The 16,384-nt window shown below is 42.8% G+C and overlaps 1 protein-coding gene across 1 annotated transcript in view; it reads right to left on the reverse strand.

Annotated features, from left to right (window-relative positions):
* NWD2 (NACHT and WD repeat domain containing 2) overlaps nt 1-16,384 on the reverse strand; it is a 715,806-nt gene that overhangs the window by 69,120 nt on the left and 630,302 nt on the right. The window contains exon 6 of the mRNA XM_086964001.1: nt 1,721-2,310. Within this exon, the coding sequence (XP_086820127.1) occupies nt 1,721-2,310 (590 nt within the window). The remainder of the gene's footprint in view (nt 1-1,720; nt 2,311-16,384) is intronic.

The raw sequence follows: 16,384 nt of genomic DNA on the forward strand, positions 1-16,384 counted from the left end.
TCCCATGATGCACTGGGCCAGGGACAGACTGATTTGCATATAGCCAGGTTCTGAGCTGGGATGGGGCAGTGAGATAAATAACGGTGATGGATCAAGCCCTGATCTTTGGACTGGGTAAGAGTGGTCTGCTCAATTCAGACACTCTGTTCATCACCACCCCCTTTTCTGAATCGAATTTGGCCACTATAGGTGTGGCAGGGTATACTCAGACATGAGTCCCTTTCTCACTGCTCCATCAGGATTCAAGCAAGCCGGGCCGAAGACGGCTGAAATGCCAGAAACCGGTCCCCGGTAGCTTGTTTCCTTTCTGGTGAAGAATTGGCTTGGTAGTTTAGTCTGCCCTGTTCCCATGATGCACTGGGCCAGGGACAGACTGATTTGCATATAGCCAGGTTCTGAGCTGGGATGGGGCAGTGAGATAAATAACGGTGATGGATCAAGCCCTGATCTTTGGACTGGGTAAGAGTGGTCTGCTCAATTCAGACACTCTGTTCATCACCACCCCCTTTTCTGAATCGAATTTGGCCACTATAGGTGTGGCAGGGTATACTCAGACATGAGTCCCTTTCTCACTGCTCCATCAGGATTCAAGCAAGCCGGGCCGAAGACGGCTGAAATGCCAGAAACCGGTCCCCGGTAGCTTGTTTCCTTTCTGGTGAAGAATTGGCTTGGTAGTTTAGTCTGCCCTGTTCCCATGATGCACTGGGCCAGGGACAGACTGATTTGCATATAGCCAGGTTCTGAGCTGGGATGGGGCAGTGAGATAAATAACGGTGATGGATCAAGCCCTGATCTTTGGACTGGGTAAGAGTGGTCTGCTCAATTCAGACACTCTGTTCATCACCACCCCCTTTTCTGAATCACAACCACAAAATGGCATTTCAAAAATGTCCCAACAAGCAAGAATTAACCGTGAAGCAAAATTGTACCACACACGTTCCCCTTGTTGTAACAAAAAGTCCCCAGCAATTAAAACTAAAATCACATTAAAATCAGGTTTGTAAAAGTACATCAATTTTAAAATTACAGGATTGTCTGACACCCTTTGTCTCAGACCAGCTGGGAGTAGCCTATCTGGCGACTTCTTTTGCTATATTTATTAATGACATTTTGTGGTTCAACAACAGGGATAAAGACATGAGAAGATGTTAGAAGACTACAGATAGATTCTCATATCTGGCAAAACATCATTTGCGCTATGGCCAGTAATTCTAACAGGAATGTCATCTTCTACAAAGGTATGCCTGAGAAAGTCAATGCTGAAACTGCTTTTTGTTTACCATTTGGCATTATTAAAAGAATTCAATACTCATGAAAACCCCTTCAATACATTTTAAAATGTCTTCAACGCTATTTAAATAAAGAAACAATGGGGCATATTATCAAGGACCAGTGTTAAAATTGTCGCCGTTTTATTGGCAGGAAACTGCCGATAAAACAGCGAGAATGGGCTTGATAATACGTCCTTGTTAATTCCCATAGAAGCCCATGTTATGATGTTAACATGGGCTACCATGGGAATTAACAAGAGTGTATTATCAAGCCCATTATCGCCGTTTTAACTGTAGTTTCCTGCCGATAAAACAGAGATTATTTTAACACCGGTCCTTGATAATATGCCCCTATGATCTCTTTTAAAATGGCGTCGTTCATCAAAGCTGAAATCCTCTGCAAAATCACGACCGCTGCTAAAAAAGACTTTGTTAGACATGATTCTCACCTTCTTCGCAACTTCTGCTAGTAAAAGTGTTTTTCCAGTGCATGGACCTCCATAGACAACAAGAGGGTTGATATGTCCTGATTTGCTGGGCAAAACGTATTTCTGCACAAGGTTGAGGGATTCACATCTATACTCGTAGAAGGAAGAATACGTCTTGCATAAGGACAAGTGTTGCAAAACTTCATCATAAAGTGGATCAGTTTCAGTATCAAAATTTTGCTGCACAGTTGCTTGAATGATATCAATCATGTCTTCGTAAAACTGTTTTCCAAGACCCTCTACATAATGGTTCTCTACATCTTGTGAATAGCCGAGTTTCATGTCACAATGAGTGACTGACGTATATACTCGAAGGTTAGATGACGCTACAATAGTAGGGATAAATTCATCTCGAAGTTTTATCAGTTTCTCCAGAGCATCTGGATCTCGGACCACCTTAGCGCTCACGGAAACAACGTCCATGTATCTTTCCATTTCTGGGATTTTAACATAGCGGTCGAGATTCGAGATTTTTCGAATGTAGCAAACACACTTTTTTAGGAATGCTGGTGTTTGTTTTCCCAAAGCAAAATCAAATTCATCTTCAATAGCTGAAAAAGACAGATGAAAACAGTTGATGTGTTAGTTATATAATTATATTCAGCATACAGTATTCAAACAAGTTTTGAGTGCTGATATGAGTGAGAAATATCAAAGGACATAGTAAATTTCTATGTGTTAGAGCCACATGAGACCTAAAGAAACCATAACCATTAACCTATACACCTCTTTACAGGCTACAAAGAAATATCCTTTAAAAGAACGGATTCCCATTATTCACCATTGTGACATGCTTCATGATCTGGGTCTCTTCCTGGTAACACACTAGTGTCACTAAGGGCTGCAACCCTTTCAGAAGGAAAGGGGAGCTCGTGGATGTTTTTATGCTATTCAAATGGTAGCGATAAAACACGCTCTAGTTTGTCCTACAGATGTGAGCAATCAATTTGTGTAGAGGTAATGAGTGCAATGCAAAATAATGAAAGCTAGTGAGTTAAAATTGAACAGTCCTCCCTACTAGGCTCAGTGCCTTCCTTCTGGTTGTTTAATTCTATTGTTCTAAGTGTGTCCGAGCACCCTAGTACTTGAACTTCAACTAAGGGAACTACATTTCCCAGAGTGCATTGCACTTGTTGGGTGGCAGTTGAATCGGATTTTGACAATGCTGGAAAGTCAGTCAAAATACAACCGGGATCTTCTCCTGCAAGTGTATGCCCAGAAACTGAGGCACGGCCCCTGATGGTCCTGCTAGATGCTTTTGGTGGCATAGTCGCAGCTACCGGCATGCATACAACAGAGCGTATAGCTGGCAAAAAAGGAGCAGTTGCCAGACCGCTCACACTGCGAGACGCCAGGTAACAAGGGAGCGGGATGCTCCACAACTAGAGCCCTGACCTCCAAATTATTTGAGGGAACCAGCCGAAGACAACGTTGGTAAGTCCCTGGATCCTGAGTCTTTTCAATTCAAATAGCGATATTCTTCATTGCAAGAAGACAGGTCAGCAGTGGAGAGTGGGGGAGCAGCTCATTCAGCGGGTCCAAGCGGCTGCCATCTTGCTCCCAATTAGTTTGTAGGATCCATATAATGGGGGAGCAAAGGGTTATATGTTGCCATATTTGCATGGTTAGGCACAATTTAGATTTAAGACAACTTTTTAATGGACTTTCACCAACCAGGGCCTGTATGAATGTAGTCTATTCACTATATGATGGAAAAGCTACCTGAAAGAAATATGGATCTTGCACATCTATGCAGCAAATTACAACTAAGGGACTTTTTTTGATGGGCTTGCGCCCGCCCGACACCAATGCAGAGACGGGTCTGACCCACCTCTGGTCTGCGGTCCCGGACGCTGAATTTTGATGCGTCAGCACATGGTGCAGTCGCAGCAACACAAGCTTACACACATAAAAGGGAGTTTGTGTTCATCCCTGCATCCCTGCATGTGCACAGTGCCTGCTACACAGTGCAGGGATGAACAGGGGAGCATCATAGGTGTCACTTCAGTCCCCAACCGGAGGCCGCTGGCTGGTTGAAGGGGGCCCTGCTGGGGGCCCCCAGAGCCCCTGATTTCTGATTTGAGCTAAATATACATGTATATAATCTGTGAATATAAAAATGTAAATATACATACATAATTTTATACAATTACTGGATCTATACAGTTGAAAAAGAAAAGAAAAGAATGAGCTAAACCACGAATCAAAACTAATAAGAAATGAAAATAAAATAAAAATATATTTTTCTATATTATGTGTTAGACTATCCCTATCTGCACCTAAAACATATTTACTCTTTATTGAGAGACATAAAATATTTGTTTGCTATTTTTGTTTTATACAAAGCCATTCATTCTACAGCTCTCCCATACCATGTACTGTGCTTAGGTAGACACATATCAATGTCAACCTCCTTCACACCAGAGGCGTAACGAAACTTGAGGGGACCCCCCTGCAGGGTATGCGGAGGGGCTCCCTAGGGACTCAATCTGGAGCTCGTCAGCTGAAGTCCGGTGCTGAGGGGGCCCCCTGGAGGTTGGGGGCCCCGCCGCGGGGGCTGCAGGCCTGTGTTACGCCCCTGCTTAACACCTCATGATACTCAAACCTTTCTCTGTCCACTCAAGTTTCAGAACATTCAGCTGCTTGGCCAACCACTTTGGAAGACCATTCCAAACAAACAGACTCAATTCTTCCCCTTTGAACAGAAAAGCATGAAAACCAAACTCATGCAAATGTATTTCCTTCACCTACATTTCCCACGTCTCAGCCGCTCCCCTTTGTCCCGGTAGCATTACCTGAAAAAACTATGGGGCATATTATCAAGGGAGTTTATCTCCGCTTTTTTGGCTTTAAAAGCCAAGAAAGCGGAGATAAAATTATCTCCCTATTACCAAGCTGTCGCTAACACCAGTTAGTGACAGCTAAAAGGAGATAGCGACCATCTTGGGCCCCGCTTTGCATGTCAGTGATATTTATCACTAATGACATGCAAATTGGGCGTGCCAAGATGTTAGAGACTGGAAACAGTCCCTAACATCGCTATCTCCTATTACCAACTTTTGGAGATATTCGCGCTAAGCGCGAATATCTCCAAAAGCTAACACCTGCCCTGAGCAGTTCTTAGCCATGTTATCCAATGGGAGGTGGATAACATGGCTAAGAGCATTTGCTCGATAATGCATGAATATCGCTGACTTTTCAGCGATATTCATGCATTGCGGCCGTTTTTTATCGCATTTGCGATAAACCTTGCTAATAGCAAGGTTTATCTGCGATAAAAATCGCCGATGTGCGGCGATAATTTTTGTCTCTAAACAAGTTAGAGACAAAAATTATCGCTAGTTGTTGGTAATATGCCCCATTTGCAATGGAAAACTACAAGACTTTAGAAATGTATGAAACATGTATGAAATATGTTGTCTGCAAATAATCAGTTAACTATCGTAAACCATTGTATGCCGTCATAAATCACTGGCTCAAATCTGGAATAATAGTTATGTGTAAACCTATTGGCTCAAAGTCTGCATCCAATGCAATTGCATTACTTATGAAATATATGGATGGGTTTCTTCAGGTTTAAACAATTACTGTGCAATCTGTTGGATAGTAAATTGTGTCATTATGCTAGAACAGCAGTCTTAGCATCTTGACTACTGTGGACCCTCATTAAATCACTACTGGAAGCCAAGGACCCATGCCAACGAAAGTTCTACGATTCGAAGCTCATTAAAAAAATAAAAAACAGGCATAAACAAGTATGCATTAAACAAGTCCTCAAATTATAAAATATTTACAAACAACAAAAATATTAATGGGAAAGTTTAGCTATTCAAAACAGAGTTTTGTTTCTAAAAGATGTGATATGCTCAAATCTAGTTTATCACTTTGTGTCTCTTGCTCCTAATACATGCTCTTGTTTCCCCAATGCGTGTGGGTGCTTCAATTGAGGCCACCAACTATCTGTTTTAGATTCTGTTTCCTGAACGTGGGCTGCTCCCATTAATCCACTAAGGCTATCAATAGACTTTTGAGCCATCAATCTCATATTCAATTACATTTGGAGAACGTTTTTCAATTTTCAGATTTGCTCTCAGGTCTGGCCTAGGGACAGCTTTAGCTGTCTCGTCAGACTTATGTTTTCAGAAAAAATAATGAGTAAAAAAATACATAAGTATGTACATGCCTCCAGGAGCTTTTAGTCAGTGGTTTTCTCCATTGGTCTATTCAGCAGTCATTTGCTTCAAATGAAGATCGTGACTAGCTAGTCACAATCTTCATTTGAAGCCACAGAGTAAAACAGTGCGTAAACAGATCAATCAGCCTGTTGTTATTATAATATACATGACTAGCTGTTGTTGACAGGTTGCAGCTTTGAAAAATGTCAATTGTGCATTGACTATTCATGTTTTGTTCATTATTTGTTAACTAATTGTTCCTCTTGGTTTTGACATGATTTCAATGGTGAATGAGTATGCAAACAATTGATTAATTCATGAAGGCATAATAAAAACACGAAACCACTTTAGTAGTTGAGGTGGCTATTTGTATAAGTGACATTAATCTAAATCAAACATCCAGACACCTTTTTTTGTATCTATTGAAGAGGCCCGGTCTCGGTGTGGTTTAGGGCCTAACCCCCTTTTGGTAACAATGCTAGTATTCAGCATAGGGCAGTGGCTCAGCCTACTTTAGCCATTGGTCCTAGACAAGGACCTCGACTGGATCTGCTCTTTCCTCCCCGGCAGAGTGCAGCGGGTTAGACTCCCCCCTTTCCTCTCAGACCCTACACATACCACCTGCGGAGTCCCCCAGGGGTCCTCCCTCAGCCCTATGCTCAACATCTACATGGCTCCGCTCGCCCCCATCGTCAGAAACTATGGACTCAACATTGTGTCATAATCAGATGACACCCAACTCATCCTCTCCCTATCCAACAAACACAACAGTGCCAGACACAACTTTCGAGAAGGCATGGAAGCTGTCGCCAAATGGATGAAAAACAGCTGCCTACAACTAAACACAAAAAAAACAGAAATATTCATCATCGGACCAAATTCAGATGCCTGGAACGGTATACAGACAAAATATCGACTCCAAAATATCGACTGGACATAATATCGAGTTTTAAATATAGACTGGACAAAATATCGACTGGACATAATATCGACTACAAAAATATCGTTTTTCAGGTAAGTGAAGTAATATCGACTGTATAAAATATAGATAGCAAAAATATCGAATTTTTAATAATATATAATATTTTATAGTGTATTTTTATGTAATAATATGTGTGAAAAGTGTGTATTAATGTTATAAAATATTTTATTAAATGAATTTTGTTTTTATAATAATTGCGTAATGTAATTCTGTAGCGGGTTGTGGGTTTATAGGGGAATAGGGTGGGAAGTAATTTAATAATAATTAATTAATTAATATATGTTTGTTAATATTTTAATTAATAATTAATTGATAATTCATTAATATTATTTAGTTAATTAATTAATATAATTTTGAACATATTTTGTATTAGTAATTAATTGGTAATTAATTAATTGTAATTAGTTAATTACATTAATTAGAGTACATTTTTAATATATATAATTTTGTGTTATTTTTAAGTAATTAATTGGGAAAAAATATTATTAATTATTAAAATAATTACAGCTAATGTGCTAATATATTTACTTTATTGTTATTGTTAATGAATAATTAATTGGTAATTAAATAATATTGATACATTTTGGGTAAAGGAGCATTTTTAGGGTTCAGGGTCAGTTTTCAGTTTTAGGGTAAAGGGGTATTTTTGGGGTTCAGGGTCAGTTTTCAGTTTTTGGGTAAAGGGGCATTTTTAGGGTTCAGGGTCAGTTTTCAGTTTTAGGGTAAAGGGGTATTTTTAGGGTTCAGGGTCAGTTTTCAGTTCATGGGTAAAGGGGTATTTTTAGGGTTCAGGGTCAGTTTTCAGTTCATGGGTAAAGGGGTATTTTTAGGGTTCAGGGTCAGTTTTCAGTTCTTGGGTAAAGGGGTATTTTTAGGGTTCAGGGTCAGTTTTCAGTTCATGGGTAAAGGGGTATTTTTAGGGCTCAGGGTCAGTTTTCAGTTCATGGGTAAAGGGGTATTTTTAGGGTTCAGGGTCAGTTTTCAGTTCTTGGGTAAAGGGGTATTTTTAGGGTTCAGGGTCATTTTTCAGTTTTTGGGTAAGGGGGCATTTTTAGGGTTCAGGGTCAGTTTTCAGTTTTTGGGTAAAGGGGTATTTTTAGGGTTCAGGGTCAGTTTTGGGTTTTTGGGTAAAGGGGTATTTTTAGGGTTCAGGGTCAACAAATAAGATTGTAAAAAATTATTTTTATTATTTTCATTTATTATTTAATTATTATAATTTAATTTAAGTATTTTTAAGTATATTTTAGTAATTAAAATGTAATATTAATTTAATTTAACACTGTTTTTAATAAAGTCGATATTTTTTACATCTATATTATTGTTAACGATATTTTGTACTCGATATTTTTGTACTTACCTGTTTGTAGATACAAACTCGATATTTTGACTGTCGATATTTTGTCCACGATATTTTGGCAAGTCGATATTTTGTCCCCCGATATTATTTCAGTGATCCGCCTGGAACAACACCTGGTGGCCCCCTGCCCTCGGAAGCCCACCCACCCCCCCAGATCATGCACTCAATCGGGGAAACATCCTGGACTCAGAGCTCAAAATGTACCGCCAGATCAACTCTGTCTCGTCCTCCTGCTTCCACACCCTCCGCCTCCTACGTAAGACCTTCAAATGGATCCCCCTCGAACACAGAAAGACCGTCACTCACGCCCTGGTCACCAGCAGGCTCGACTATGGCAACGCACTCTATGCCGGAATAAACAAAAACCTCAACCACAAGCTACAGAGCATCCAAAGCCCCGCTGTAAGACTGGTCCTCAACCTGCCAAGCCACCACCACATCTCCCAGCACCTGCGCACACTCCACTGGCTCCCCATCGAAGCTAGAGTCACCTTCAAGATGCTAACCTACTCTCACAAGGCCCTCCACAACACCGGACCAGCATACCTGAACAGCCGACTCAAATTCCACGCACCCCAAAGGACCCTACAATCAGCCCATTTCTCCTAAGCCTTGGTCCCCGCACCAGAAAGACCAGATGGGTAGGCCGCTCCTTTTCCTTCTGCGTGGCCAGTGCCTGGAATGACCTTCCGCTCCACCTCAGACAGATAACATTGCTCCCTATCTTCACAAGAAACCTCAAAACCTGGCTCTTCGGCAGACCCCCTTCTTGATGGACTGAAACCTGCAAACACACCCCCAGCGCCTTGAGACCCTTACGGGTGAGTAGTTTCACTTAATAAACACCTTATTTGATTTGATTTGATTTGGACCTTAAAATATGCTGCCATCGGCACATGGAAGGGGCTGCATGTCCTCTCCCACATAAATCCAATGATGGGCCCTGGAAGATGGGGTCCCCTGGGCTCAATGAAGTCAAGAGAGGGGGGCCAAGTACCCCTTCCCCTAAAAACATTTGGTAGGCCCCAGAGGGTGTGGTCCCTGGGGCAAAATGTGTCCAGGGAGGGGGGCTTCATGCCCTACTCCCACCTTGGCTTGCCTTTTTGGGAGTTGGCTAACCCTTACTCTACATGGGCAAAGATATGTGCTGAGTGGGGTTCGATGCATGTGAGGGGTTGACAGCAAGGCAGACCCTGTGACCAACCCCCTGCAGCACATGGGCAATAGCTGTGCATGGTATGGGGTTAGATTAATGTATGGTAATTAAATGTTACTTTAAGTTCAAATAAACCTAGAAGTTCAATAAACACAAAGGTTACAGGGATGGTATAGTTAAGAAATAGCATTAAAAAAACAAGAAATTCACTGACAAAACCAAAGGTTACAAGGACATTATACTTAGGTTCAGATTTTATACACATAAAATCATAAAAATTCAGCAGTTCAATAAAAAAATGTATTCCGCAGCATTGTGGCAGCCATAAAAGTGTTTGACGAACAGAAAATGATAAAAACATTATACATCATAGCAGTTATAGTAATAGTTATTTAAAGAATATATAACTCATGAACTCAGGTAAGTATAACCCGCGCCGTTGCCATGTATCAGCCATGACAACTTCTATGACATCATTGATATTATCACTGCAACATTTGCAACAAATTATTGATGAGAAACTGTGCATGGTGTGAGTGCAAGTTATAGTTACCTTGGGGCAGGAATTATAGTTTCTTGAGATAACTATAATTACAACTGCTGAATTTCTATGGTTTATGTGTGTAAAATCTGAACAGAACTATAACATTTATCTTGGGAATACTTGCTTTTTATCACAATGTGTTCAAATCTCTGTGATGTGTTTTGTGTTGTTGATCTGCCAGTTTTCACAGTGTAAAAAAAATCTCTTTCAAATCTTTTGGCCCTGGGGGGATTGTAGTGTTTTTATATGTGTAAAAAGAAAGAAAAATGTATTTTTCTTTGGAGAGAGGGCCGGTAGCTCCCCAGCACGCTACTACCGAATGCTCGCTGCAGATTTCTTTCATTTTCTCCTTTGTTCCTGATGCCAGCTGTCGCTTCTCCTAGATGAAATTGTTTTGAGCAGTCTGGACTATCCATCAACCATAGCGCTGTAGTTATTCAGTTGGTGGAAGCTAGGAGTTCAATGTTGGGTTTTCGAACCTCAACTGAGGTGCTTTCTTTACATAAAATACTTTTGAAATCATTTAGATCATTTGGATCTTATGCTCTGCTTTTTGAAGCAGTTTATAAAGAATAAACCCACATCCTGCGCAGAACCCACAGCAGTATATATCACCCAGGCCCCTCCCCTCATGCATTCTATATTATACAAGACAGAGGACCCTAGTAAGTTAGGATCATGCAAATGATAGACATATACTGGACCTTACAGCACCATATGTTTTTATGAAGTCACAAAATGCCTTTAACAATGGTTTGCTAAAAATGAATCCAAGTCTGTAAAACTGAATACTAGTACAGACCGCCTTGTGCGCCTTTACATAATTTCCTGTCACTTGTTTTGTCTTGTCTCCTGTGGGTCACAGGTTGTGCCCACTTTTGTATAAATGTTTACTATATGAACCAGCACAAAATATTTAATTAATAAATTCCTGTCCGGCTGGACAGAGGTCATATATACTATCCAGTATATGTCTATCATTTGCATGATCCTAACTTACTAGGGTCCTCTCTCTTTTATAATAGATTACTGCCCAAGGACCCTAGTGTTATTCCTTCTGGGTTTTCCCTTGTCTTGTTAAAATCTCATGCATTCTATGGCTGAACACAGATTCATTGCCTTCCTCGCCTGTGTTGGGTGGTCTGTGAATGCTGCAGACATACATAGATGCCATTTAACGGTTTCTTCCATAGCATGTTGGCGTGCTGACTGCATTACTTGGGAGGGACCAGTAGATTACACATCATCCAGTCTCCGTGTCTGACCAGATAACATGTTTCTGGCTATATTTGGAGCCCTATTTATTGCTGCATTATGGATCCTGATGAAAGTTACTTGTAGCAGACGGCCATATTCCTGCTCAGTAGAGCAGAGTCCCAGGCCGATTCGCTGCTCTTTGTTTTCACCTATGTGTGTAGTCAAAGATGGATTTGTACTCGTCAGTCAAAAGGGCCTGGCAATGCAACCTCTCTAACTCGGCAACTCCTTTATACTTCTTTGGTTCCCGTGTTGTAACACAAGCCCCTAATGCACAAGGGGACATCAGCCATTCAAGGCGCCTCCTACCCCTCAGTGGCCCCACTGAGCACAAGGCCATTAAATATCAGTATGATACATGAGTCTCAGGAGTCCATAATCATATTTTGCAGTGGGAGCATCGTTATTCATTACAGCAATGTCTGGCTCCTGGCCAGCATAGTAAAGCCAGGCTAACTGGATAACATTGAAAATGCTCTGCACCCATCCCTCTCATTCCCTGGATGTTGCTTGGCCAAAGAAGCGTCATCAGATAGTTGTTGAAGATTTTAGATCAACTTCATCTATGTACAAGAAATTGCCCAAGTCATAGCTCTAGTTTCACACAATCTCTGCATTTTCGTTCTCTCTCCTTTACCCTCCCTCGTCCTATCTATGTCACTTTTTCTCTTCCTTTTTCTTCCTGTCTCATCTTCTCTCTTCCATACTTTTTTCTCACTCTATCTCTCACTATTTCCTACTGTTTGTCCCCATCTATCACTTTCTTTTCTGTCCACAAGTCACACATTCTCTCATTTAGTCCAAAGGGCAGTCTTTATGCCTTCTGAGGTTCCGTGACAATTGTAAGTGGTGTTTTCGACTCACACGAATATGGTCGAGTCTAGTATCTATGAACCGCAAATGACGAGTTTAGCAAGTGTGCGCAGTTTCGCTGTGCTAACTTAAACCGTTCGTTTGTTATGTGGGTTTGTCATCTGTACCCACGGGTTCCATCTTAGATACGGCATCCATTTTGTCTCTTGCCCTCAAGTAGCCAGCGAACGGACGCTGTCCGCTTCGCGACCCTGGGACTTCCAAGATATTTGCGGAAGACACATGTTCTTTGAAAGTGTCTTTATGACGAGGGGGATGCTACTGTAAGGCAGATGGCGCCGCTCGAGGCTCATCTTGCCGCACGGGCTTATTGTCTCAGCCGTGCATCTCATTAGGCACGTCCCTTTGATGCCTGTATCTCGTGCTTCTCGACACTCCCCTTTTACACCCTTTCCGATCTCCCCACTGTTTCCGTCTTCCTCTGCACCTGTCTTCGTTCCTGTTTCGATCTACTTTACTGCTGATTGGAATTTGCTAATGGTGGGAAGATGGGTTTTTACAGTTGGGAACCGCCAAATGTTTCCGCACTTATGTTCCGGATCTTGTGTGTTTCAAAGTGATCTAAGCGACCCCTCTGAGAGCGACTTGTGGGAACCAGGTTGTAAACTATTGTGTATCATGTTATCCTATGGGTAGAAACTGTATAAAAGGAGCGATCCACAAATACAATTTGAAGCAGTCTCCCCGAACTACACTCGATGTACTTCTTGTGACTTCTGTGTTCCCTGCAGTAAATAAACCTTGACTCTTTGACGCCGAAGGAAGTGTCCCGTGTCTCTGTGATTTGTACGCCGGAGCAGGTTACCCACGAAGGTTTCAGGTGTTGTGCCCTGGCACCGCTGGGTCCAAAGAACCCAGTCCTTCAGTTGGCGCCCAACGTGGGGCTGCATCAGTGGTACCGGTCCAAGCCTGACGATCGTGAGGAACTTCGTGTGAAATCTCCGAGGGAAGGTGCACCCCGCTTCATCGATCCTGTTGTCGAAATAAGTGGCCCGAAGACTTTTCCCGCGAAGATTCCCGCCTCCTAACGGCTGCGACGGACTGCTGCCCTGACTGTAGACCTGTTTTGGCGCCTGGCGTAGACCTTGGTATAGCGAGACGATTAGACGGGCCTTCCTGAGGACGCCATTGATCTTTGAGTTAAGTATTTGTGGGTCGCTCCCAGAGTTCTTGGTTGTAGACACTTTAGCGAGTGTCTTTGTTGTAGACACTTTAGCGAGTGTCTTTGTTGTAAACACTTTAGCGAGTGTTTTTGTTGTAGACACTTTAGCGGGTGTCTTTGTTGTACACGCTGTGTGAGTGTTTTTGTCGGTGACACTTTGCTAGCGTACTTTGTTGTTGTTGTATTTGTTTGACGACTGCAGCCGCCAAAGACCGAGGGTTTAGTTCTTTGCTGGGACTTGGTAAATCCCGAAATCCCGTAACCCTTGAAGTTTGTGAAACTCGGCTAGTGTGCAAGATGCCTGGTCGCAGTACTTTGTTCAGTTGCTTTAGACCTTGTGGTGCGGATTCCCTGCTGGAGGACTCGTGTCCGATACCTCCGGTTGGAACTCCTACATATGACTTATATAGCAAACATGGGCTAGGCCCGATTGCTTTTAACGATTATTGGATCAAATATACAAAGAAAGACGGCGATCTTCGTTGGCCACCTCACGGTAGCTTCGAAGCGTCGATCTTAGATAATTTGGAAATAAAGTTGTTCGAACGTAAATCAAGGCCGGCCATGTTTGATGCCTTTCGGTTCTGGCGCAAAGAAGCCCGACAGAAAGAGATCAGACAAAATAAACGTAGTCAGCGAGATACTGTTGCTACTATAGTAAAGAAAGCTGAGCAGTTTCAGCGTGATAAGGAGGATAAGGATAAGGAAGTGTTTGAGAGATTACAGCGTATGTCCATAGACAAATGCTATCCTGTTTTGTCTACGGAGTCGGATAAGAAGGAAGAGGCAGTTGAGGATTCTTTAATGTCCTATCTTATGAAGTCGCCACCTCCGTACGTACAGGGTACCGCAGCTCCTGTGGTCCCTGCCGTACCTGTTCCACCAGTTCCTCAACCTGCACTTGCTCTTCCGACTGTTCCTGCTCCTTTGCCTCTTTCTATTCCTACTGCTCCTCCGCTTCCACATACTCCTGTTCCCGCTACTGCTCACGCTACTGCTCCTGTGTTGTTAACCCCTGTCGTTGCTAACGTCTCTACTCCTTCTCTTGTTAGTCCTGTGTCTTACTCTTCTCCCTCTACTCGTAATCGTGATTCTCCCCTTGCGACAAACTTCTTTCAGTCGCTCGGACCTGTTTTTGGGTCTGCAGGTTCTGATGGTCCACAGAGACGTAGCCAGCTTCCTGGTAATAGAGAACGTGTTGCGCTATACAATATGGCGATGGGTTGGATGATAAACCCTGTTAGAAATCCACCTCGTGTTGTCCTCGAAACGTTTGATCAATTCAACATACCTACTCAGAGATATGTGTTTGATGAAATGTGCAAGTTCTTACATGATCAGATAGCGGACAATGCGCCTGACGAGGTGCTGACCGCCCTGTCTGAACTCCGGCTTCAGTTCGCAACTGGACTGATAGTCGATACTAATGTCCGACGTGCTATTGAACGGTTGCTATCTCTTCGTCCTGCTCCTATTCCTCATGCATTGTTCGTTGAGGACATTGAACAACGAGATGGGTCTGGCCAATATCCTATGCGAGAAGTTCCGCCAGTTTGGGTACCCGCTGATAATACTAATGCTAATGCTCCAATACCAGCACATTTCCAGAGAGTGTGGATACACCTCCCTTGGAAACGATCGGAAGTGCTTCAGGTGAAACAAACTTTGCCTGATCCTCGCAAAAATCCTGCGGGGTATTACAAAGAATTATCGCAGCTCGTAGACGCTACGATAATGAATCTGGCCGATATCGACATGTTGTTTGGCAATGTCGTACCGCAACCGGTATGGGCCAAGATTCGTCACCAAGATCACGCGAATGAATTAGGTGGTGATTGGGCTGCCATTACAGCGGCAGACGCTGGACAAGTGGCTGCTACTAAACCCGATCAGTTGATTGAACTTCTTCCCCAGCGAATCATTACGTTAATGAAAACGCTTATGCCAGCTATGAGGGTAAATTGGGACAAGTTGTCAGCCTGTAAGCAGAAGAAAGATGAGAGTGTTTCAGACTTCTTTACGAGGTTCGAGGAAACATTCGTCGATCATAGTGGGCAGGATATGGGTACTGAGGGTGGACAGAGGCTGTTTGTGGATAAATTTGTATCGAACTTATTGCCCGACTTGTGCAATAAATTGAAGAATTCAGAAAGTGCGTGGGCCGTTTCTACCTCAGCTCAGATATTGGCTACGGCACAATATTACGAAAATAGAGAAAAAGAGGAAAATGACCGTGCCGATAAAAAGACGAAAGAGCTGAAAACTAAAGTGTTGTTACAACAAGCATATCCGCCGCGTTCTAATCAGAATGCGCCTCAGCAGAATAGATCACAGTCGCAATCAAATCGATCGCAGCCGCGTAATGATTCATCTTTTCAGAGATCTTCGTTGGGGTACAACCAATGTGCTTATTGTAGACAGGAGGGACACATTAAATTCAATTGTCCTGCTTTGAATGACCGTAGTGGTGGTAATTCGTCTAGAGGAGGTCGTGGTGGTGCACAGCACGCATCACGTGGTAGAGGTCGTGGTGCTCAGAACGACCGTTCTGATAACTCGTCAAATTCTAATAATTGTTTCGACCAACGTGGATCATCGCAAGGACGATCTGCGCAGTACAATGTAGACGATTATTACGTCGATCAGGGAACTGACGATAGTAATTACTAGGACAGCCAAAGACAAGGAGAGGGAGTGGTATCAGTTCCGGTTGATCAGAGAGGGCCTTACGTCGCAGTTGCTACATCGGGCGTCGTTGAGCCTTTTCTGTTGGACACTGGTGCAGCGAAAAGTTCTATCATGCATTCGAAACTCCCTGGCGCACCTTTGTCTGGCTTAACAAATGTTTCCGTTGGATTCTCTGGCGCCCCCGTTAGCAATCCAGTTTCGCGCCCTTTGCCCCTTAAAATTGGGCCACGTGAGCTCGAAGCTCCATTGATTTTGTCTACTGGTTGTGGCGAAAATCTTTTGGGTCTGGATTTGCTTAAACGCTTGTATGCGACTTTGTATTGTTCTCCTGCGGGTATAAAGCTTACGTTAGGAGAGAGGGTAGTCTCTCCCATGTACTTGTCCCTCGATAAGCTTCCACCGGAATTGAGTTCTCTTCCTGCATCTTTGTG

The sequence above is a fragment of the Lissotriton vulgaris genome, chromosome 3_2, assembly GCF_964263255.1.
Source record: "Lissotriton vulgaris chromosome 3_2, aLisVul1.2, whole genome shotgun sequence".
NCBI classification, from domain to species: domain Eukaryota; kingdom Metazoa; phylum Chordata; class Amphibia; order Caudata; family Salamandridae; genus Lissotriton; species Lissotriton vulgaris.